Raw genomic sequence first — 26,478 nt, forward strand, 5'->3', positions numbered from 1 at the left:
TAACATTTGAATGGTATCACTGCTTCTCTTCTTTCCTTATGAATCATCCTCACTGAAGCTATCACTTTATAATAATCCAAACCTTTGCCATCTGTACATGCTTAATACAGATCACATAAATAAGGATCAACAATCACCAGATGTTTTATACAGAGTGGGAATAAAATAGTAGCAATGAAAGGACAGTGAATATTGACAGTAGGGAAAGGTTCACTTGGAAAGAAGAAGCCAGTGGCTCATATTGCTGGCTACAGAGGAAGACTCAGCTTTTCTCCTGAGTTCATTCCTCTCCCCCAAAGAGAAAACTGTCCAGAAGTTAAAGAAGAAAAAAGTTTGGAACCAAAACCTCCTTAATCCATAAACGAAGGGAAATGTACTTCCCACTGGCTTCTTTACAGTGTCCAAATAAAACTCATCAGTTCTTGGCCAAGGGAAAAGAGCACTCTCAATTTCTGATTCATATCAACTGTTTGTGGTGTCTTGGAACCAGGGAAGAAGGGAGATGGCACCCACTTGATCCTGCTTGCCTTACTTCCCATGTGATTCAACAGAGAAGTTGAAACTGGTAGTGGAGAGCCTTGAATAACATGATAATTGGTTTAAATGAGGAGCTTGGCAAGGATTTTGTACAGGGGTAATGACACAATCAAATATGTGATGCAGTGCCAAACATGATTAATTACTGTTTCCTAAGTATCTGATTTCACTATGATTACGTATAAATTCTTTTCCTTTTTTTCTGCCATAGCACCCTTATTAAAAATGTTTGATCTTTATTATTGGCTTCGCTTTGGGTGAGTCAGAAAATGTTTGTCATTTCCAGAGCTTTCCTTTTCCTTTGACCTACTCACTGTCTGAAGATGTCTCCTTGTGTCATTATTTCTTGTAAACTCCAAGCTAAGGTAATTTGTGCTGCTGTTCATTTTTTTCCAGCTTAATATTGGTGAACACTCACTTCAAGCAAATATAATGTATCAATATTATATCTCCTTCCCCTTAGCATGTTTGAAGAATAAACAAACCTTAGTAGTATGAGCTAGGAAGGAATTTAGATAATTTTTTGGTTTTATTTTTTCATTTTATAAAAGATGAACCTCAGGCTCAAAGAAGTGAACTAGCTTATTCAAGGCTTCACAGAGAACAAATATCAGATATGGGATTGAAACCCATATCCTCTGGTTCAGTGTTCCTTCTGTAGATGAAGTATGGTGTGGAAGAAAGAGTATTAGATCTTGAGTAATGAGACATCTGGTTTTTAATCTGGTTTTAATACTCATATTTGTGTAATCCCAGAGAAAATGAGCATGGCCAACCAGATGATTTGTTTTTCTGTACTTTGTTATGAGAGAGGGTTATTTTGTAATAATGGAAGAAGAGTCACTGGAAAATCATGTCAATTTAAAAAATAAGACAATAAACAACAAAAACCTGTTTTCTTCTCTGAAGAGTGGTAATAATCATACTGTACCCCATGTGTCAATAGAACCCTTAAACCTTTCTCCCTAGGTGAAATAAGTTCAATGCCATGGAGGCTGAGAGTAGAGAAGTAGAAGAAGAGAAGGACTTCCTGATGGTAAATATCTTCTATGTCTCTCCTTGGACCTTCAGAATTAAGTTTGTATTTCTGTAATGCTCTGCAAGCAACTAAGGCTACCAAACCACTAACAAAGAACTGATTGATTATATGCATACAAAGAAAATTAATTCACTCTAGCTTCTTAGCTAATCAATAGTTGTAATCCCCTATCAGTAAACTCAGCTTTTCCCTTAACCTTATATGTTGAGTCCCAGTCATTGGTGAAATACTAACAACTGATGGAATTGAAAACCTCACTGCAATTCAATTCATTGCTTTGTGGCTTCTCTTTACAATATGCTTTCTCCATTACTCCTAGGAATCTACAGCTAGCCTTACTTCTGTGACTTCTGTTATAAAGAAATAAGGGACTCTTGATCCTACTATGCTTCTAGGGGATATTGGTTAGGGAAGCTGTGTCTTTGTATTCCCCTAGGTAGCTGGTGACTGGGGAACACCAACTCAGTCACCTTTGCTGGATGATATAATTCCCCTATTCTCAATAACAGTGCCCAGGCAGGACCCTTAATGGTCTGGTGGATGAGTAACCCTTTCAGGTCCCACCTGGGGTTGGATTATTAATATTGGGCTCTAATTAGCTTTGGATCACATTTTCATCTGGCTATGTTGCTTCCTCCCCAAGGGTCCTGATGTAATAACCACTCAAGGAAGGTACTTAATGAAACTTTATCTATTGATCTTAAATAGGGAAAGGAATAATCAGGAACAGATTGGGGATAGGTTACCCTGTCCCACTAATAGCTATGATCAACAATCCCTCAGGACTGTAGGCTATTGTTTCAGTAAGCTGGAGCCATTGTTCTTCACCTCCTCTGGTTCAGGTTGGCCACTGCCAAACCAGAGAGAGCAATCTGCTCAGTTGGTACAGATATCAATGATCTCTCTCAGCTTCCTTATTATCAGTTTGTGGTATGTCAGCCTGACAGCCTTCAGGAAATATTTACCCTTCACCTCCCTCTTCTTCATCACCTCCCTTCTTCCCTTCACCACCGGGCCCAGATACCTAATAGCTAATGATGATTCAAATGCCTAAAGATCTAGGGAGATTCAGAGAGAACCAATGACCAATGGCCAGAGACCCACAGATCAATGGTCAAGGACCAAGACCCAAAGATCAAAAGTCAAAGCCCAAAGGCCAAAGACCCCTCCCAGATGACTGTTAGGGGTATTTATACTCAGGCCAACTGCCTTTTCGCTGTCCTCAGGGCCTCTGGGAATATTCTGAAGTCTCCAACTGTCTTCACTTGTCAATCAAGGTGAGACTAACAATTCTCAGAGTTTGAATATAACACTTCCAGTCTTAGTTATTGTCTCTCAGCACATCCTACGGCTCTCCAGGCACTCAGATTGGCACAACTGAACTAGCTTTTCAACTGTATGTGACTCAAGGCTGTCCTTCAGCCGGTAAGGCTTATTTTGGAACTATTTGGATCCTTTTAGCATGAATCCTCTGATACACACCCACTATGCTTATAACACCTACCTCATAGCATTGCTTTGAGGAAAGGATTTTCTGAACTATCAAATGCCAGCTTACTTTTTGTGAGCTATTTTTGTTCTATGATGACATACAGCCTACAGCACATTTCTTTTTTGTTTGTTTTTATGAAAGGATGAATAGGAGAACTTTTTAAAAGATACACTTGTGCATTTGCTATAAAAACAATTTATAAATTGGGTTTACATGTAGCTTTCCAGTAACAAATTTCACAAAGTATATTTTCAAGTTTACTCTCATTTGCTCTCAAGTCTTCTGAGGTCTGTTATGTCCTCCTCACTTTACAGTTGCAGCCTGGAGACCTTAAGCCTCTTGCTTCTCATTGCAGTAACTCAGAGCCAGATCTAGAAATAGAATCCAGTATTCCAAATGACATTTTAACCAGTGGGCACTATTCAGATTGTCTTGCTCTTCTAAATAGAACATTGACTACTGTACAAAGGATGAGGTATAAGGTTGAGCTGGCAAGTGATGTTCCCTTAACTTACAACATTGGTGTGGAATTAGCATTTAAATAGAAGTTTTCACTCGGAGCACAGCATGCACACAGTTTTAAACCAAGCTTTGTACTGGACTAGTATACCTTTAAAATGCCTTGTTTATTTCTTTATTAGAGAGAAGGATCACAGAGCAGAATGAAGACCATCAGGTCTTTTCCAACTTGGGACACTAGAACTTGAAATGACACTAGGGATGTGTAACTCAGAGATTTATATTATCCAATTCACCTTCTCTGTCTTTCCTTGATTCTAGATTCGTAGCTCCTTATATGTACTTCCTCTCTACTCTCTTCCTTGAGAATTTTACGGGACTGGGAAAGCATAAACTAACATAACGCTTTCACAATTTCAAAAAAATGAATTAATTAATTTCAGTTTAACAAGCTGAATTCCCTTCTGGCTCCAAGTTCTTTCTTTCCTCTGTTAAGAAATCAGTTTGGGGAATCCCTTCACCTTTAAGATACCTTTTCTCTAACACTATTTAATGAGATGTACGCTTTTGTTTAGCAGAGAAAAGTTAGTAAAAATAAAGTAGCAGAAGCCAGAAATGAAGGACTGTATCGAGCAATGGGACATCCTACAGGTGCTTTCACCAGAGGCTCCAGCTGTGCCTCTCTTCCCTAAAGGACCTTAGCTTTCACCCCTCCGCCCCACAGCCTAGCCGAAGAAAACACTACCACGTGGCCTCCAGCCACGTACTTAACCCCTAGGCCCAATGAACAACGCGTGACCCGACAGGAGGCTGGGTCCTCCCCAGGGAAGTACCACCCCTGGCCTTTGGCGATTGGCTGATCCGGCAGCCCCTACCCTGGTGGGGTAACTACCAATGGCAGGCGGCGGTTCTTGGCTCCACCCAGTCAGCTGCTTGGTGGCGGCGCCGGGGCTGCTAGCTGTGAATGTGGGCCCTAGGGTCCGAGTTGGGTAGGGGTTATTGAGGACGCCGGCGCCGCCGAGAGGCTTATCGTGGCAGCCGTGGAAACCCGGGCTGCTCGCGACCCGCCCCCTCCTATCGGGTTGAGTCCTAATTCCCCTCCCCCCATGGAGGCGGAGGCGGCCGAAGCCCCCCTGGGTGGGGCGGAGGCCGAGGCCGGGCTCAGCTGTTTCTCCTTCAACCAGGACCGCACGTAAGCAGCGCTACCACCTCCACCTCTCCGAGGCCTATCGCCTGGCGACTCCCAGCCAGGGGCGGGGAGGGACCTGTCGCGACCGGTGCCGGGCTGAGGTCTCCTCCTTCCTTAAAGAATCAGAGGGGGTGACCAGCTGGCTAGGGGAGAGATATCTAGTCGCGGCTGTTGAGAGATGGTGGGGTGGAAGAGGAGGCTGGCGGTCACGTGAGGGTCGCGTGATTCTCGACCCCCAACTTTCCACCCAGGATAGAAAGCGAGTTCCACCCAAACCAAAAGCTGCTTGGCTTGAGAAAGGAGGAAGGTAGAGAGATGAGCAGAAAGTAGGAAGGAAGTAGAAAAAGGAGGGTCGGTATGGTGGTGGGAAGACTAGAGGAGGAGGGGAGAGAAAGGGAACAGCACTGTTAGGTCAAAGCAGAGAGAAGAGGAGCTTCGAGAAATGAGAAGCTGAACTCTAGCGCATAGTAGGCATTTCATACCCGCTTGTTGATTTGAATTCAGGAACATATTAGAGGAGGTTAGAAAGGGGGACCACGAGAATGGTTGTGAAGGGTTGTTTTTAATCCGACTGTCCCTCGTCACGGTAACGTGGCATCTGCGCTGGAACTCTGGAGTAAGATGTGGCAGTCTTTTCAACTAACCCCTTCCTGCTCTAGTCTAGCCTTGTTGTTAGGGCAACCTGCTTTGCATTGATCCAACCAATCTTCAAGCACTCTAGCTTAGGCTTCTGCTTGGCTTTTCATTTATCCCAGATGACAGAGCCAGAACCTGTTACTCTAAATCAGAAAAGGCGTTTCCACTAATATTTCCTTTTCTAGAGGAGTCGAACATCACATTACTCTTAAATGAAATCCAACCAGCATTTTTTAAAGTGCAGAGGCATTGCTTGCTATGCACTGGCTTGGGGGGGGGGGGGGGAAGTCTGCCGTAAAGGAGCTTAATATATCCCTTTGGTTCCCCTCTTTGGCCCTGGTTGTTAGCCATAGTTGCTTAACCACAATAGGAGGTTGTTAAACAGTACTTTAAGGTTTTTTGACCCAAAACACTAGACTCTTTTTCCATTAAACTGTTTTGCTTACAACCAACCATATGGACAGCTTCTTTCATACATGTAGTCTCAGAGTTGACTTTCTCATTTGCACTTCTGGCTTTGCAGTTTTTGTTGTCAACTGTAAAATGAGAATAATAATAGCATTTACTTCACAGGGTTGTTAGGAAGCTACAGTAAGATGACATATTTAAAGCATTATATAAAATTGCTAGCTATTCTTCTGAGTATATTTCATGCTTGAGGTATGGTAGCTTCAGATCTATGCTAATATTGAACATTACTGTGGTATAATTAAGATCACATTGTACTTTGTATGTAGCCCAGCTCTCCATTCACCTTGTTTTTATTTTAAAACATACTGGGGCAGCTGGGTAGCTCAGTGGAGTGAGAGTCAGGCCTAGAGACAGGAGGTCCTAGGTTCAAACCCGGCCTCAGCCACTTCCCAGCTGTGTGACCCTGGGCAAGTCACTTGACCCCCATTGCCCACCCTTACCACTCTTCCACCTATGAGACAATACACCAAAGTACAAGGGTTTAAAAAAAAAACATACTGTGCTTCACAATATGCCTTTGTTTGAAAAGCTTTGTGTAACCGGGCAGCTTGGCCTTGATAACATTTTAGGATTTTGTAAGATGTATTTTGCAAGTAGGTGTGTCTGTTGAAATGTCTGGGTGATAGCATTATTGCTCTTCCCAATTGAATGCAGGTTAGAAAGAAAGGAATCAGTTTGCAATATAATAGATGCTGGAAATTTCATGTTAAAGCCCACTTCATAGTGGATTTGAAGTAGTGCTATTAATTTTTTGTAGTGTTTTTAAACATTATTGAATAAATCTCAGCTTCTGCTGAACCATTCTTTTCAGATCTGTGGGCATGTGAGGATTAACCTCCTCAGCTCCAACAATGTCACTTCATTTTTTTTTTTTTTTTCAGAAGGAAGCTCTCTGATGGGCAGCCTCATCTCATCTATAAATAAAAGTTGTCGTTATAGTCCCTGTGAACCATGGATTATATGACATGGTTTTAAAATAAATCCATGTCCATCATCAAACATATTTAGTGTGTAATTGTATTCTTCATAAAGGTGTAAGTTAACACTTAAGAATATAAAAGACATAACTCATAAGAGTGTTAATAATATACTCTTAGGAAAAAGCCCCTTGTTATAAGAGGCAACAACATTTTAATAATGTAGTAAATCTTGAAAACAAGATCTAGAGGTTGGATCTCTAGATTTTTTTTCTTCTGGCTAGTGATCAGGAATCACCCACAGATAAAATGAAAATACTTAGCACCATAGTTGAAATAACAGCACTATTTAAAAATTACTATTGAGTGTGAAGTATTTTGGCCAGTAAGACAAGAAGCAGTACTTTCTAAGCCTTGGTTTGCTTTTTCAGTCATTGCAACTGTCCTGGTGCTCAAACTAAGAGAACTCTATTTTTAAGCAAGTGTTTAAACTGTTAAGACTGATTTTTCAGCTATTTGAGGTTGTTAATGGCAGGATCAGTTACTATGCTCTGAAGTAAAGTTAGCTGTCTATATCAGCAAATGATTATAATGTGTTTTAGAAAAGCCATTGAGCCCTATAATAATTGGTTTACTTTCTATATACCTTGATGGAAAGTTTAAGTTTAGTTCTTAATAATTTCACCAAAGTAGATAATAATGAAATACATTCTATTTAACATCATAAGGTTTTGGTAGGAAAGGGTAACCTCTTTGAGCCTAAGACAGAACAGATATATGTCATAGATTAAGGGAGGTTCCTCACTTAGAATTCCTTACACAAATGAAATCCTAGGTTCAAACAAAATAATATATTTATTTTTTTTATTTTGAATATTTTCCCCTACTTACATATTTCATGTCCTTTCCCTCTCCCCTTAACCCCCCTTAGCCGACGCACAATTCCACTGGGTTTTACATGTATCATTGATCAAGTCCTAATTCCCATATTATAATTCCATATTATTGATAGTTGGACTAGAGTTATGGTTTAGTGTCTTCTTCCTCAGTAATATCCCCATCAGCCCATGTGTTCAAGCAGTTGTTTTTCTTCTATATTTCTCCTCCCACAGTTCTTCCTCTGAATGTGACTAGTTTTCTTTCACATTAGCCCCCCGGGCTTGCTCTGGATTCTTGCATTGCTGCTAGTAGAGAAGTCCATTTTGTTCGATTATACCACAGTGTATCAGTCTCTGTGTAGAGTGTTCTCCTGGATCTGCTCCTTTCACTCTGCATCAATTCCTGGACGTCATTCCAGTTCACATGGAATTCCTCCAGTTCTTTATTCCTTTGAGCAAAATAGTATTCCATCACCAACAGATACCACAATTTGTTCAGCTATCCCCCAATCGAAGGACCTTCTCTCGCTTTCCAATTTTTTTTTGCCACCACAAAGAGCGCAGCTGTAAATATTTTTGTACAAGTCTTTTCCTTACAAAATAAGATATTTAGGAGAAGATATTAGAAGCTTAGTATTATTACCACCCTTACTTTACAAACTGAAACAAAAAGAGGTTAAAGGGATTTGTCCAGGGTCACATAGCTACTGTTGGAGACAAGGATCCAATCCACATTTCCCTTATCTCCAAGTCCAGAAGAAAATCATCTATGCCCTTCTATCTCTACTTAGTACTATTTTATGATTCTGCTGAAGGTTTTGTTCACAGCTAATTTAGATGCAGATTATTGGGAATAAAATAGTAAGTTAAAAACATAAATTGGAATTCAAGAAAATTTTTACCTGACTTTCTGTAATCATCTGTGCTTATTTCCTTATGGAGTCAAAGAACTCTGGAGTTACAGGATTATCTGTTACTTGGTTGAAACAGGAAAAGTTAAATCAGTCATTTTTATTTTACCTGAATTGTGCCATATAATTGATTTGACTTATTTTTTAAAACCTAAGCTTACTGATTATTTTTATTTCTTTTGGGCACAGTTTAGTAGGTATAAATCCATCACCTAGTGTGATAGATTTTATTCTAATATTACTTTTTGAGCTGGCAGAGAAAACTGTTGACAATTCAGAAATACCCCCCAAATCATTACTACTTAATGTTTAAGAAAGCTATGTATTTAGTAGGTTTTCATACTATTAGTGAAGAACGTATTCAGTTTTCTGGCCTTTAACTATTTTCAATTTGCATTTGACGTTTAATTTGACCTCTTCATTTTGATTATAGCTCTGCCTGCCAAGATGTGATTATATAGGAATTTACCAATTCAGACTTGGTGGGGGATGGAGGGGAGCAGAGAAATAGAAAGATAGTAAGAGTGTGTATGTGTTCTTGGCAGACAATATGTTAGGTTGAGGAGAAAGAAGGTTTATTTCATTAGTCTGCTTGACTATAATGCATATAGTTATTTCCATTCTATTTTTTTATCTATTACAGATCCCTAGCAATCGGAACCAAAAATGGGTATAGGTTGTTTTCCTTAAGTTCTGTGGAACAACTGGACCAAGTCCATGAAAGCAGTAAGTCAGTGTAATTTTATTCCTACTACACAATCATTTTAGATGTTAATTTCTAGCATTGACAAATGCCTTCCCACCCCTACGCCTTCCTTATTCCTTATAAACTTAGTCCTGATTTTCTAGGATTTGCACTGCTTCTTGCTTTAAAACAAAAAGGGTTAGGGGGAGGGAAGAAATTACTGATCCGTTAGGTGAAGACTCGGTTAGAATTCTTTTGTATCCTGAAAACCTCTTATTTGAGACAGTTTTGCTAACGTGTTTTCTTAGGTTTTAATTATATATGAAAAGCAATATGATGTAGTAGAAAGGGAGTGGAATTGTAAAACTTGGGTTTGGTCCTTGGCTCTACAGTTGAGTGGTTTTGTGACCTTAGTCAAGTCACTTAATCTCTCTGGAGCTTAATTTCCTCATTTGTAAAATGATACACATGACTTACCTCACCAAGTTGTTGTGAGGAAATTGCTTTGAAAATTATAAAGTAGTATATAAATATGAGTTTTTGTTGTAGCCATGATTTAATTGGTTGATGGGATTCCTAGAAAAGAAACTTCTGCCATTGTGTATCAGCAATGTTCTGCAATTAATTGTCTTCAAAAATTCTTTGATGCTTTCTGAGAATGTGACTTGTTCAGGGACAAAGAGCCTGTGACCTTTTTTTTTCTTTAACAGTTACCTTATATCTTAGAATTGATACTGAGTATCAGTTCCAGGGCCGAAGAGCAGTAAGAATTAGGCAATTGGGGTTAAGTGACTTACCCAGAGTCATACAACTAGGAAGTGTCTAAGGCCAGTTGTGAATCTACGACCCTTCCTTCTGCAAGTCTGACTCTGACAGGTCTTGCTAACTCCCCTTCTAACTTGCTATCCATTACATTGTGCTACTATTATTATTTTACATTATATTTACTATTTTATTGAGGTCAATAAGATTTATTAAGCTCCTACTATATGCTAGGTACTATGTTAAGCTCTGGGAATCCAAAGAAAGACAAAGGATAATAGTTCCAGCCTTCAAGGAATGCACAATCTAATGAATGTAAACAACTGTACAAAATAAGCTATATACAGGAAAAGTAGGAAATAATCAACAGAGGGAAGGCACTAGATTAAAGAGGGATTGGGAAAGTCTTTCCTAGGAAGGTAGAATTTTAGTTGGCACTTGAAAGAAGCCAAAAGGCAGAGATAAGAAGGGAGAGCTTTTCATCAATTTAGAGAGAGCCAGTGAAAATGCCTGGAGCTAAGAGTTAGAATGTCTTATTTGAAGAACAGTAGGGAGACCAGTATAATACTAATAATAACAACAAATATTTATATAGCACTTATGTGCTGGCACTTTGCTAAATACCTTACAATTATTTCTCATTTGAGCAAACCTGGGAAGTAGTATTATTCCCATTTTGTACATGAAGAAACCAAGGCAAACAAAGGTTGGGTGACTTTCCCAAGAACACACAGTCTCTGAGGCCAGATTTTAATCTAGCTCTTCCTGATTTCACGCCTGACACTCCATCCATTGTGTCACTTAAAATGCCCCACATATCACTAGATCAAAGAGTATATGGGAGACTGTAAGGTGTAAAAAGACTGAAAAAGGTCAGAGGAGTTAGGTTGCGATGGACTTTGAACTAGTATGTAACCGGTCAGTTTCCTCTGTCTTATTGTTTGACAACCAGTGGAAGTTTGGCAACATTTGCATCTGTGGCTATGAATGTAAGAAAAACAAATTCCTTAGCTTTATTAGTAGCACCCACCTCTCTTGTGGGTGTACTGTTGTTCAGTACCAATATTACAGAGGTCTAAGACCTCTGCTGTGTTTTTTAAAATATTTTAATCTCAGGAATAATTCCCTTCAGACTAATAAAGCTGGTAGCACAAGTAGTTCACTTGTCCCAGGAAGACAATGAAATGGTAAATTTTTTTTATCTTCCCTTTCATATATTGTTATGAAGCAGCCTTTAAATAAGAATCTCTCATTTTTATCTCACACCTCAATAAAATAGGCAGAAAACTGACATTTTAATAACTAAATTTATTCATTCTCCACTATGTGATGAGCACTGAGCTGAGTGCTGGAGAGTAATATAAAATAAAGTGTCTGCCCTTTCAAGTTTTAAAACTTAATAGGAGGAAAAGACAAATAGATAACTACTTACCAATATTACATGATACATGTCTTTGAGAAATGCAGAACAAAATACAGTATGAAGTTCAAGGGAAAAAGACAGTAGAGGTCAAGGTAGAGGCTAAGAGGCTTTATAAGGAGTAATATTTTAGTTGGACTTTAAAGGATGCATAGGAATTCAGTAGGCCGAAAGAATGATTATAGAGAGCTTTTAATGTCAGGTAAGAGAACTTTATTTGAGGAGCAATAAGGACCTAATGAAGAGTTTTTAATAGAGTAGTGATATGAATAGATCTATACATAAAAAGATTACTCTGGTAAAGATGGGAAAGATAGATTGGAAGGGGGAGAAAGTGGAGGCTAGAAGACCTGATGGGAGAATATATAATCATTCAGGTAGATAGGAATCTATCTATGCTAAGGTAATAGGAGAGAGGAATAGAGAGGGTGAAGACAGATGCCAGGGAGATTATGGGTTCCACAGACATAGTAATTGATATGAGAGACAAAGAGAAAGGGCACAAGGTAACTGGAGGTACCATAAGTGAAGTCTAAAGGTGACATGGGGAAAACAAACAGCTTGCTTTGGAACCTGTATAGGCATTTGGAGATGCAGATCTGGGGCATGGAAAAGAAATCAGGAGTGAGAGAGAGCAGTTTTGGAGGTGATGGTTGAAACCATGAGAATGAGTTGCTAAGGGAGATGGCATTAAGAGTTTGAAAGAGGGTGACAAATCAGTGAATGATAGGAACAATTTTAGAAGTAGGAGGAAAACCACAAGAATATAGTGTCTCTGAAGACAGGAGGTGAGAATATCCAGAAGGAAAGAGTGAATCATTTGTTTTGTTTTGCTTTTTAATTTTTAACTTTTTTAATTTTTAAATTTAAATTTTTAAACTTAAAAATTTAAATTTAATTGTTTAAGAAAAATTTTCCATAGTTACATGATTCATGTTCTTTCTTTCCCCTCCTCCCAACCCCCTCCCATAACCAATGTACAATTCCACTGGATTTTACATGTGTCATTGATCAATACCTATTTCCATATTTTTGATATTTGCACTAGGGTGATCATTTAGAGTCTACATCCCCAATCATATTCCCATTGACCCATGTGATTGAAGCAGTTGTTTTTCTTCTGTGTTTCTACTCCCACAGTTCTTTCTCTGGATGATTAATTTGTTTAAAGAAAAAAAGTATAGAGAAATCAGGGAGAATAAGGAATAGGGGGCAAAAGACCATTAATAGTAATTTAGGTTACTAAACACTTCATAGTGCTTTTAGTACTGTGGTAGATGTGAAAGCCAGATTGAAAAGTTGTGAGTGAAGAAATGGAGACTTTTTTAAGTGTAGATTTTTCAGAAACTTAGCAGTGAAGAGGAGAGAAATGTGTAACTTGGTAGTGAGATAGCTTTTTTTAAGATTGGGGAAACCTGAGCATGTTTGTAGGCAAATGAGCTATCAATAATGAGATATCAAAAAACTGAAGATGAATGAGAGAGAGGGTGGTCATAGAATCTGCCCTCTTTCTCCCTATCTTACAAAGGAAGAAACTAAGAACCGGGGAAGCAAACTGACTTGCCCAAGTTCACTTATTGAGTAAGCCTCATAAGTGGAAAAACTCCCAGGAACATCACAGCCAAAATTCAGAGCCCCTGGGTCAAAGAAAAATTACTACAAATGTCCAGATTGAAAGTGCAAATACCAAGGAACCACAGTCAGGATCACATAAGACTTGGCAGGTAAAAGAAGGTATAAAGAAGTAGAAATCTTGGAATCTGATAGACAAAAAGGCAAAAGAGAATGACTTATAACCTAGAATAACTTGCACTGTAAGACTAGGGGAAAAGTCCTTTAGTGAAACAGAAGAGTAGACTTTGGAGCATTCTTGATTAAAAGATGAGAGATGAGCATACAAATTTTGAAATTCAAGTACAGAAGTCAAATAAAACCTAGAAAAGTAAATACATTTGAGAATTTTAAAATAATAAAATAACAATCAAATGCTTATCTTCTAATAGGAGGAGAAAGAAATATTCAAGATCTAATGTCCCAAGTGATTAAAGTAGGCAAGAGTTATAAAGGGGATACAAAAGCAAAAATAGGTAAGCAGCTAGTTTCTATTATAGATCACTAGCACTGATCACATTCCTTTCTTTTACCACTTTTTTTGTAAAAAGGAGATCAAGGACGAAGAGTAAAAAGTAGAATAGGTTATGTTGGAGGGAAATACACAGTATGAAAGCTATCTGGCTATTATTGAATGGAAATTAAAAGAAAAATACACATTCTCAATATTACATAGCACCTTTACATAAATGCAGAAAAGCAAAAATGTTTAAAATAACATCCTTTCTTGACCACAATTCAATAAATATTATAATCAATAAAAGGCCTCTAAAGAGAGGGCTAAAATTTAAATGGAGAACTTACATAAAAAAATTGGTGAGTCAAAGAATATATCATAGAAACAGATAATTTCATTCAGAGAATGACAACATGCCAACTTTGAGGATCTTCCATAGCAATTTTAAAGAAGATGTATATCTCTAAATACATCAACAAAAAAGAGGCAAAATAAGTCAACAAATTAAGCATGCAATGAAAATTTAAAAATGTACTTAACACTAAAATCAAAGAAGAAACTAATTAAATATATAATAATTAGCATTAAAATAAAACATTTAAATTATTGATAATTAAAGCTAGGAGCTGGATTGGGGGTAAAAAAACTAATAAAATAGATAAATCATTAGCAAACCTGATCTTCAAAGAAAGTGAAAAAAAAATAGATTCATAATACAAAAATGAAAAAAGCATTATAAAAGATGAAGAAGAAATAATGGAAGTTATTAGCAACTCTTTTGAATAATTACATCCAGAAAATATGACAGCATAAAAAAAACTTTCTTTTTTCTTCTTTAAACTCTTATCTTATGGCTTAGAATCAAATCTGTGTATTGTTTCCAAAGCAGAAGAGTGGTAAGTGATAGGCAATAGGGGTTAAGTGACGTGCCTAGGGTCACAGAGAACAAATTTGAACCCAGGACCTTCCATCTCCTGGGCTGGGTCATCTTCTGTGACCAGATAGAAAGGATGCTGTTATTAAATATTTAATGAATAGGAGAGGATAGCTGAGAAGGTTCTTGTTATTTGGCCTCAAATGGTGGCTAGCATCATCTGCTATGAGTAAAAAGATTTAGGGGAGAAGAGAAGAGAAGGTTTGGAGTTATTGTGGAGGATGTAATGAACCAGTAAGATTAGAGCATTAGAAGTGTTGAGCAACAGCAAAGGCTTAGCTTTATTCACCATGAATTTTTAATTTTTAATTTTTTTATTTTTTCGTTACATGAAAATTTCCAGGTATCGTTCAGTAGCCATAGGAAAGAGATGGAAAAATCTTATGAAGAGTGTTGACCATGGATTAGGATTAGCAGAATTTGGGGGATAATCAGACCTCTAACTGTTATAAAATAGTAGTCCTCAAAACTATTTGGCTACCAGTTTAAAAAAGAAAAAAATCAGTGCAATAGACTAGTTAAGCAAGAAGAAAAAGCAGTCAAATAGTCTAATGGTTGACAAATCCAAGAACATAAATTATTGGGGGAGGGACTATTTTATTGTATAAATACTATTGAGATAACTAGAAAACAGCCTGACACATATTAGATTTAGATGACACAAACATTTTATATCAAATTCCACAATAAGGTCAGAATTGACAGCCTGAATACAAAAAGTTACATCATAAAAATAGAGAGAATGAGACTTAGGTACCTTTCACTGCTATGGCAAGAGGGAAAGTCTTGGGGGCAGTTGGGTGGTTCAGTGGATTGAGAGCCAGGCCCAGGGACAGGAGGTCCTGGGTTCAAATTTGGCCTCAGATACTTCCCATCTGTGTGACCCTGGGCAAGTCATTTAACCCCCATTGCCTAGCCCTTACCTCTCTTCTGCCTTAGAATGTATTGATTCTAAGATGGAAGGTAAGGGCTTAAAAAAAAGAGAGAAAAGTCTTTTTTAAAAATTGTATTTATTTTATTTTAATAATACATTTCCACATAAGTTTTCTGAAGTTGTATGATTCATGTTGTCTCCTTCCTTCTTCCCTCCCCCTTCCCAAAGCTGACAAGCAATTCAATCTGGTTTATACATGTATTATCTTGAAATAGATATTTCCATATTCATTTTTGTAAGTAAATAATCTTATGGAATCAAAACCCCAAATTATATACCCAGATAAATAAGTGATAAATCATATGTTTTCATTTGCATTTATATTCCAATGGATCCTTCTCTGGAGGTGGATAGCATTCCTTTTCATAAGTCCCTCAGAATTGGCCTGGATCATTATATTGCTGTTAGTAGCAAAGTCTATCACATTTTATTGTTCCACAATATTTCGGTTATTATGTATAATGTTCTCCTGTTTCTGCTTATTTTACTCTGCATCAGTTCATGTAGGTCTTTCCAGTTTTTTGTGAAATCATCATGTTTATCATTCCTTATAACACAATAGTATTCCATCACCATCATATATCCATATACCACAATTGGTTCAGTCATTCCCTAGTTGAGAGACATCCTTTTAGTTTCCAATTCTTTACCACCACAAAAAACACAGCTATAAATATTTTTGTATAGATATGTCCTTTCCCATTTTTTTTATCTCTTTGGGATATGTAAGGAGGGAAAAGTCTTAACCAAATAAAGTTATAGATAAGATCAAAAGACATAATAGACTCTCTATTGCATACAATTAAAAGGCTTTTTCATACACAAAATCAGTAAAGAAAAGAAAAATTGTAGAGTGGAAAAATTTATTTGTGTTAAACATCATTGAAAAGAATAAGGGGCAGCTTGCTGGGCACTTCCTAACTGTTTAACTCTAGACAAGTCATTTAACTCCAGTTACCTAGCCCCATTCTTCTGCCTTGGAACTGATGTTGAATCTAAGACAGAAGGTAATGGTTTTTAAAGAAAAGAATATCCAAGATATATAGGGAAGTGACAAATATATAACCCAGAGAGCTATTCCCCCATAAATAATCACTGGTTAAAGAAAATCAAAAGGATTGCAAGCCCAAAACATCCATTTGAAAAATATTCAAAATCACTTAATAAATGGAGAAAAGCAAATGAAAACAACTCTTGAAGACTTCATTTCACACCATGTTTACTGGCAAAAGATATTCAAAAAATGAGACCAGTTAATACTGGTTTTGCTAAGAGAAGATAAGTATGTTAACACACTGGTGGAGCTTTGACTTAATTGAACCATTCTCTATATCAGTTTTGAATTATGCAAAAATAGCAATTAAAATAACCCTTACCCTTAAGCCATCAAGCCCACTATTGAACATCTAACCCAAGAAAGTAAAAATTAGAATGAAGATCCAATATTTACCAAAATATTCATGACATCTTTTAGTAGTAGTAAAGAACTGGAAAGAGGGTAGGTAACTATTGATTAGGGAATGTCTGGAAAAAAAAACAGCTATGGTATATGACTGTAATGGAACATTTTTGAGCAATAAGAAATGACGAATATGAGAAATTTAGAGAAACAAAGAATTTGTATGAATTTTATATGCAGTGAAATAAGTAACAGAAAAAGAAGGTGTTGATTCAATGGAAAGAGTAGTAGACCTGGAATTAGGAGTACTTCTATTAAAATCCAGTTTCAAACACTTACTAGAAGTGTAACTTTGGGCAAGTTAACCTTTTGCCACAGTTTCCTCCACTGTAAAATGAAGATATGAATAGTATCTCTTTCACAAGGCTGTTGTAAAAATCAAATAAGATAATATTTGTAAAAGCACTTAGCAAATCCCTAGCACATAGCAAACACCATATAAATACTCACTTCTTATGAAATGAAAACTACAATGTAAATGGAAAGGTTACACTTTGGGTAAGCTAGTCTCTAAAAAGTTAAAAACAAAACAAAACTGAAGGTTTTCAGAGAACAGGCAACAAAACTTATTACTTCTCCACTTGTACCTCAGTCATAGAAAGAGGGGACTACTGGAGCAGAATGCTACATATATTGTTAAATGAGATCAATGTATCAGTAGCAAGTAAAAGAAACTTATACACTTTTTTTTTTGTTATGAGGGAAGGCCACCCTCTCCCCAAAATTACTCAGTATAAAGTCATAAAGTGTCACTAAAACCCATTAAAAAATTAGAAGACAAGTGACTCTAATGCCAAGTTGACAGGCCATATAACACAGGTTACAAATGGGGGAAAGGGGAATGCAGATTGAAGCTAAGAGTGCATGAAAAAGACTTTGAGAGTTTAGATAGATCAAGGTTTTGTCATAGTTGGGAAGAATAAGTTTAATAGGAGAGGAACAGAGAATGAATTTGATCAGATTCTCAAATTCCAGAGTTTTTTTGAATTTGGGTTTTTCTGAATTTGAAAAAATGGTAAAGTCCAAAATGTGATCATGTTGCTAAGTAGCTGAAATTGTTTGTAGAATGAAGTGGTTGGAGCTGAGGAGGTAGAAGAATCTTTTTGTCAAGCTATTAGAAAGGTCATCAACACATGTATTAGATGCAAGGAATGGAATGGGGAAAAAAACAACCAAGAGAAAGTCAGTGGGAAAAGTTAAGAAGATAGCTACAAGAATGAGCAGAGTAACTAGTTATGAGGAAAGAATGATTTTCTTTATGAGGAATTATGAGGAAAGAGACAATTTTGATTACATAAAATCAAGGAATTTTTACACAAACATGACCAGTGCACCTGAAATTAGAAAAGAAACAAGTAACTGGAGAAAAAATATTCACAGCAAGTTTCTGTGATAAAGGTCTAATTTCTAAGATATCTAAGGAAAGGATTCAGATTTATGAGGGTAAGAGCCACTACCTAAGTGATACATCATCAAAGGATATAAACAGGCAATTTTCTAAGGAAAAAAATCCAAGCTTGTCAACAGCCATGTGAAAAAATGATGCAGACCTTTGCCACAAAGAAATAAAATATAATAACTCTTATGTACAAAAATATAGTGCATTTTGTGAAAACAAAAAACTGGAAATAGCCGGTTATCTATCAGTTGTGGAGTGGTTGAACAAATTATGGTATATGAATGTAATGGTGCCATAAGAAATGGTAGAAAGGAACAAATTCAGAGAAACTAAATAGACTAAAATAGAATTGAACAAAACTGAGGAATGATTTATACAGATAACAATATTGTAAAGACAGGCAACTTTAAGACTTAATTCTATTCAAAGCAATAACCAATTACAGTGCCAGTGTGCTGATCACTTATCAGGTGAAGGTCTTGGTGCATATTGAGAGATATTTTCTGGATATAAGTAATTTGGATTTTTTTTTTGCTTGCCTGTATATTTGTTATAGAGGGTTTTTTTTGTTTTTTTTCAATGAGATCCAAGGGACAAAGGAATGTGAGGAAATTTCTGTTTATAAAAAAAAAGATTTTTTTTAGAAAAAAAAGAGGACATTGAGGGATGAAGATAAGAAAATGGCATCAAAGTAGAGGTGGAGATCAAATCCTATATACCCCTAATAATGGGTAAGTTGGGGAATGAGTAGATTCTGGTGTGTTTTATTACTTGTAGGTTCAATTTACTTAATTGTAAACAAAAATGTAGACAAGAAATCTACATTTAGTTAGAAATAGCAGCTTAAGTCACATTTGGATAATGGCATATTAGTCTTGACATTCTTTCTTTCTGTGGAGAACAAGAGAGAGATTGAAGAACAAAGTCATTACCCAGGTTTTATTAAGCAGGAAATAGAGGCTAAAAGACTAGGGAAACTAAGTAAAAGTCTTGAAGAATCTATATGGCCACACTTCTTTCCACAGTACCTCCATATTAGATGCAAGAGAGAATTAGTGAGTCATGGAGGCTAAAATACTTCTTTAATAATGCCATGTATTTCTTATAACTAGGAAACGTTAGACTACATTGAAATTTCCTCCGAACTCTGTGGTTTATAAAGAAAATCAATGAATGAGCCACCTTGTTACAAAGTAGAAAAAAAGAGGCCCTGTCAGTTAGTATGACTTACCCAAGGTAGCACAAAAAGTATAAAAATAAGATACTTAGTGCCTTCCTCTGTTGATTACCCAAAACTTATCCTGTTTACATCCTATTTGCATGTAGTTGTTTTTTGTTTGTTTGTTTTTGTTTTTTGCTTTCCTTGTAGACTGTAAAATCCTTAAGGGCAGGAAATGTTTATGTTTTTCCTTTCTTTTTCTCTTTGTCACTTAGCACAGTGCCTGACACATAGAGAAGTTTAATAAATGATTGTTGACTGACTATTTGCTAACCCACAGTTTTGAAGTTTTAAACAGTAAGTTAAAATTTCCTTCACTCAGAGAAGTGGTAGAAACAGCATTTTTTAAAAGTCACAATTAAGGCTGCTTACTAATGGTTCACATACTATGAGTAGAACTTGAATGCCGGAGATTAACTCAGGACTCCCAAATAAAAATAACTTTTTAATAATGAAATAAATTTAATAATGAAATAAATTTTTTTCTTTCCCATTTAGGTGAAATACCAGATGTCTACATTGTAGAGCGCCTGTTCTCTAGTAGCTTGGTTGTGGTGGTTAGTCACACAAAACCACGGCAGATGAATGTATATCATTTCAAGAAAGGGACAGAAATCTGTAACTACAGCTATTCTAGCAACATCCTATCCATAAGGCTGAACCGACAGGTAAGGAAGTAAAGTCCTCTTTTTCTGGTAGTATGAATTAATGACAGTGATACTGCAAAAATCTTCATGAAATAGTAAACAATACTGTTCATAATCATCCATTTCATTGGTTCAGGGTTATAGAGATCAAGCCAATTCTAAGTTAGGGACTGTGCAAGGAGAAGGAGACAGAAAAAGGAGAGGAGGCCAAAACCTAAACGGAGCCACCAGAAAATTAAGCCCCAAATCAAGGATTCCTTTGGATGCTGAGACCAATTTGGGCATGCTCCTACTATCCAAGAGTGTGAAAAGAACCACAGTCTGATTCACATATCAACCACCAATCCAGAAATTGCATGTGGAGATATGGGTAAACAGAAGAAAATGTTGAACACAATGAAAAAGATGCCTTATACTGAAAATAGGCCACTATGTAAACCCAGAAGACTAACGTTATACAAAGTCTCAGAGAAAAGAGCATATTGGTCACAAGGTCTATAAGAGTATCTGTAAAAATGAAACAGTACAAAAATGACCAACCTGGAAAACATCTCAAGGAGAGTCTGTTAAAGAATCACTAAGGCCAAGCAGTTAGGAGGTCCCCAGATAGAACAACAGGCTTGGAGTCAGGAGGACCTGGGTTCACATCCAGCCTCAGACCTAGCTGTGTGATCCTCAGCAAGTCACTCAACCAGATTGCCCTTCTGTCTTACAGTTGTTGCTAAGACAAAAAATAACCATTTTTAAAGAAATTTTTAAAAAAAGAATCACTATATGACCTGTTGCTCATGACAAAAAAAAAAAAAAAAAAGCCTGGGTGCCATATCTCAAGAAATCAAACAAAAACTACCCAGATGCATTAGAACTGGAGGGCAAAATGAAGATGGAGAGAATCTGCCAATTATCTCCTGTGCTAGGAGCAATATCTTAAACCCAGTCTTCCTGCAAGTTAGGCTAGTTTTTTTCCTGAAAGGCTATTAAAACCATTATTGGAATTGTGTATTTTCAAAAGCTCAAACTTTCTTGATTACTTGAATGCAAAGCAACCACAAGGAGCTCTATCTGATGCATATATGATGAAAAATGATGAACTACTTATAAGAAATAAAATTAACATATTTTATTTCTTACATACTCAGGCAGTGGAGCTTTGCTAGATCTTGTTGAATGACCTCTTCTGTTTCAGTAAATTTCATTTTGTTAACGACTGAATGACCTCTCAGTGTCTCTTTTTTTTTCCCTAAATATCAAACCTAAACTACCAGGAGATAGCCTTGCAACAGGCCTAGTCTGTGATATTTCTTGAAATAAGCCCCCAAATGAAAACATCCAGAAATATCATAGCCAAAATATACCTTCCAAGTTAAAAAAAATTCTGAAAGCAATCCATTGTATGCCTTGTTTTTTGTCATTCTTCATTCTTCTTGCCTTTACTGATTTTGTTTTTTGTTCCAACAGGTGGTTTCAGTGCTTATAGATAGCTAATTCAGGGATCAATAATGAGTTTTTTCCAGATTATTAAAATCTACTTATTTTTTGTACTATTATTTGCTGTTTGCCATGTTTGGCACCTATTTTTTCAGTTGTTCATGTTTATTCTACAACTTTTTGCTTTCCTTTATTCTTTTTCTCTGATCCATGCTTTTGCATGTAATTCCCAATATCTTTATTTTTTCATATCTTTGCTGTGAAGTCATCAGATATCAGAATGTATATGGATTTAATTTGGAAAATCTCATAGTTCTTCATAATATTACTCTGCCTTTTCATCCTTGGCACCCACTGTTTATATAAACTGCAGTGTTTTTCATGGTAGTCTTTTTTAAAATACTTGCCAATACATATGAGATAGCCAAATATACTGTTAATGACATTTCTTGTTGCTTTTGTATGCAGTAAAACCCACTTTTTTTATTCCTTTCTTTGCTCCATCAGGAAGTATCTGTCAGCCAACCTTACTTTTTAGGTGCAAATTCATTTATAGCCATTTATAGCAAGCATCAAGATTGATATAATTTAACTCATCTGCCAATATATTTATGTTGTCACAATGGCTCCCTTGGAACTCACATTTAGAGTACCATTAACTAATTTACAATTTATAGGCGTTATAAAATCTGTATCATTCCTATAATCCTCTGCTGCCATCACTGCCATTATCACTGTAAAAGTAAGAAGGGGCTACGTAGTACTAAGGGCCATTTTGTGTTTTTCCTTCATTTCAAAGGTAGCCACAACCACACATAAAAACAAATACTTTATATTAACAAATTTTATTAATATGACAAAATATGTCATTAAAAGGGCAGATCTTAATAAAGAGAGAGGAAAATGATAATGTGAAAGGTATTTTTTGTCTGTTCTCCCTTCCAAGGTGCATAAAATACAGCAAATAAATTTGCTTGCAAAAGGAATAAAATGCTTTCTAAGCCTATTTGGGGGAAGATATCATTTTCATTGAGATAATATAATTTCACTTAGGTCTCCACTGAATTATGTGGAAAACAGGTTGTTTGCTAGGTCTAAAATTCTTTGCTGGCAAAGTATGTCCTTTGTACTGAGAGAGTAGAGTTTGTGGAACTTAAATGGGTGACTAGCAGGAAAGAATGATTTATATTAAGTGAAAGAGAGATAATTTGAGTGTATTTGTATTTAAAAGCTTTAAAGGAAAATGTTTGAATAAAATGCTGCCCTTTTTGGGCTTCAAACTAATTATGTGTTCACAGTGTGATGTGGCAGCTAAGGGTCATGGTGCCCAGGACTAATGAAATAGTAGAATCCTGGTTATTTCACATCTAATATATATTATGTCAGCATGACATTGAACAAAAAACAAAACAAAAGTTATTTGAGGTTATTTGAGGATGTCCAGAAAGGGCAAGATGGTAAGAGGCTTTAAGTTCAAGACTATGTGATTGAAGGAACTGGGTATGTTTAACTTGGAGAAAAAAGTTAATTAATGTGTGAAGAACTGTCATATGGAAGAAAGAATAGACTTATATGGGCCCCAAAAGACATAGAAGTTGCAAAGAAATGCCTTTAGGTATGGAAAATCTTTTAAACAATTAAAACTGTCTAGTTTTAGTAGAATGGATTATCTCAGAAGATAATGTATTTCCTCTCACTAGAGGTCCTTGATCAAAAGGTTGTTAACCAATTGTTAGACAAAATCTTAAAGGAGCTTCATTTTTGGCAATTAGTTGTATTAGTTAACTTCTGAAATCCCAGCTCTTAAAATTCTGTGACTTGTGACTTGTTTGTAGCCTTTTGGACATATTTTCAGTCACCTCTTTTTGTCATTGATTTGATCTTATTTTAAAAAAAATTTTTTTTAAACCCTTACCTTCTGTCTTGGAGTCAATATTGTGTGTTGGCTCCAAGGCAGAAGAGTAGTAAGGGTAGAAAAATTTGGACAAAAAAGATAGCTTTTTACTTGGAGAGAGAGGTAAAGTATTTTGCCATTAAGAGAACAAAGAAAGGAAACTTCATTGTGAACTTTCAAAGAAGCCTTCAAAACATATCTAACAGAATCACTGATATTTTATTGAATATCTAAATAGGGATTGAATATCTAAATGGGAAGATCTGAGCAGAAAATGTATTGGAACTATTACCCTACAAAAAAATTACACAAAGAAATGAAAATGGTAGATTTCACTTAGAAAACATAATTATTTGAGGTTTTACATTTTTCACATTTCAAATATATATATTATGTGTGTGTATATGTATGTATGTATGTATGCGTGTGTGTATTGTTATCAAGATGTAAATAATCTGAGTGGGTCTTGAACGCAATTTGGGTGTGAGGAAGGATAAAGGGGATACTAGGTGATTATAAGGTGATTGGAGGAGGAATGAAGGTACAGGAAGATATATAGGAGATAAAGGAAATATGGGGTATGTAGGAGAGGGCAGCTCAAACAGGTTTATTCCCAGAGGCTTGAGACAGAGGATACAGGGAGGAAATTAGGGCCAGTAAGAAATGTTTAGGTTTGGCTGGAGGGTTTCTCTTGTTAGTTTCTAAAGTCTCTTGAGGGAAGAGTCTAGAGGGCCCCTCTCTGCCAGTCAAACTGATGGCTGGAGGAAGTCTTGGGTAGGTACTTCCTACCAAGATGGATGCCCCCAGTTCTCTTAAGAAATAAAAAGAAAATGATTCCTTCCCTCTTTAGCCCTTGCCTCAATCTTCAATACAATGATTCAGCAGAGGCTTTGAGTAGCTAACAAGGGGATTTATTAATCTCAAGTTAATCAGAGGGAAAGAGGTTCAGGATTTTCTAACTGTTCCTAGGGAGAGGGGTGATGGTGGGGGATGGGTCGCGGAGAGGTTTAGACTGAGAGAGCCTGCTCTCCCAGTCAGGAGATTTGACTGCCTTTTAAGTAAAGTCCTTATTAAATCACTAAAACTAGGGGTAACTTATTTGAGGATACTCTGCTTGTCTATAGAAACTAAAACCCACAATGTCCAATCACCAAGCCCTCTCTTCCACCCAGGAGCCAAAGGTAATTCAGGGGAGGGGGAGGGATATGGATGGAGAGATCAGAGAGAGGTCCAGAGAAATAAGATAGGTCTAAATTTCCCCAAGACAAGATAAGCACAGGCCAAGGCCAAAGTAATTAGGTCAAAGCCAAGCCAAAAGGCCTAAGCCAACAAGCTAAGCAAAAGCAAAAGCCTCCAGCCACAGCGAAAGCCAGAAGGCAAAAGCCCCATTAGTTGGAACTTCACCTTTATTTATAGTTTCAAGTCCTAAGTGACTTTCTGAAGATTCTAAGATGTTTAACTGACTTTTTGTGACCGTTAGAAATTACAGAAGCAAAAAGTTTCTGTTAGCCACCTTGCATTAACAGTGTGTCTGTCCACCCGTGTCCATGTATCTGCCAGCAAAAGTTAGATTTAGGTCAGCACTTGTGAAATCATAGAATCTCAGTGATTATCTAGTCCAACCTATACTTATAGGACAGGGGTCAGCAACCTTTTTGGCCGTGAGAGCTATAAACACCACATTTTTAAAAATGTAATTTTGTGAGAGCCGTACAGTGCTCACAGTGTGCGCTCCTGTAACAGCGCCTGAAAAAAAATTGACTTTATGGCTCCTGCAGAAAGAGCCATATCTGGCCCTCAAAAGAGCCAGATATGGCTCGAGAGCCATACATTGCTGACCCCTGTTATAGGAGAATTTTCTCCTCTGTGACATTTCTGACAAGTGGTCATCTAGATTCTATTTGAACATGCCCTCTAGTGAACATGTAGGAAGAAGTAAAGAGCAGTAGAAAGAGTTCAGAAAGAAGATCTAGATTCAAATGCTGGCCCTGTTTCTTACTATTTTTGTGATCTTAGATAAGTCATTACTCTTTCTAAGACTAAGGTGTTTTGTCTTCTGTAGGATGAGGGGTTTGACCTAGAAAATCTCTAAAGCCTACATCAGCTCTAAATCCTTTAAAACTTTAGCTCCTAGGCCCATTAAGCTTTCAAATAGCTTTAATTTTAATAGTTTTTCCCTTGTGTGAAGACTACTTTGCAACTTGAACTCACTAGTTTTAATTTTGACTCCTGGGTCAAAGTAATGTAATTTTAATCCCTCTTCTCATGACACCATTTATATCCTTGAAGGCAGCCCCTTTTTTTCTCCAAATTAAAATATCTCTAGTTCCTTGAATTAACTTTCATATGGCATGGTTTTGAGTCACATCACTTAGTCACTTTTCATCTGTTCCACTCCAGCCTTTCAGTGTTATTCTAAAAACATAGTACCTAGAAATGAACACAAAACACTAGATATGGTCTGACCGGAGCAGAGTATAGCAGGACAAGTCCTTTCCTTGTTTTGATCACTGTAGTGGAGTTAATAATGTAGCCACAAGAGTCCATTAGCTTTTCATAATGATCATGTCACTCAAAGACCCCAATCTTTGGGGTTCTTTGTTTTGTTTAGATAAACAGTTTATCATCTAGCAATCTCTTCTATCTTGTATTGTGCAGCTGAATTTTTAAAAACAAAACCTATAGGACTTCCCATTTATCCCTGAGTATTTTCATTTAATCTGCTCATTACTTTTTAAGGAATTTGGTTCAGTAGCTATATCTATCTATGTGGTTGCAGAGGTTGCTGGTGTGCCTAGAGGAATCCATTTATATTCACAACATTAAAGATATGAAGCTATTGAAGACTATCCTGGATATACCTGTAAACCCAACAGGTGAGTCAAAAAAATCTCACAAAAAGCAAACACTCCAAATAATTCATGTGTGGATGCTTTTCTCTTACAGATCAGATTTATGCTCAAACAGAAAATTGCTAAGGTGTTGTTTTTTTTCATATTTAAAAAGCCTTAAACTTTTTTTTAAACCTTCTGTCTTAGAATCAACATTAAGTATCTGTTCCTAGGCAGAAGAACAAATCTCATTGGCAGCTGAATGGAAG

The 26,478-nt window shown here is 36.6% G+C and overlaps 1 protein-coding gene across 1 annotated transcript in view; it reads left to right on the forward strand.

Moving 5' to 3' along the window:
- The first annotated feature begins 4,476 nt into the window (after positions 1–4,476).
- Positions 4,477–26,478, forward strand: part of WIPI1 (WD repeat domain, phosphoinositide interacting 1) — a 47,131-nt gene continuing 25,129 nt past the window's right edge. The window contains exons 1-4 of the mRNA XM_044676230.1: positions 4,477–4,719; positions 9,173–9,255; positions 19,908–20,077; positions 26,158–26,254. Of these exons, the coding sequence (XP_044532165.1) occupies positions 4,634–4,719; positions 9,173–9,255; positions 19,908–20,077; positions 26,158–26,254 (436 nt within the window). The 5' untranslated portion in view covers positions 4,477–4,633. The remainder of the gene's footprint in view (positions 4,720–9,172; positions 9,256–19,907; positions 20,078–26,157; positions 26,255–26,478) is intronic.

Source organism: Gracilinanus agilis, chromosome 4, assembly GCF_016433145.1.
Source record: "Gracilinanus agilis isolate LMUSP501 chromosome 4, AgileGrace, whole genome shotgun sequence".
NCBI classification, from domain to species: domain Eukaryota; kingdom Metazoa; phylum Chordata; class Mammalia; order Didelphimorphia; family Didelphidae; genus Gracilinanus; species Gracilinanus agilis.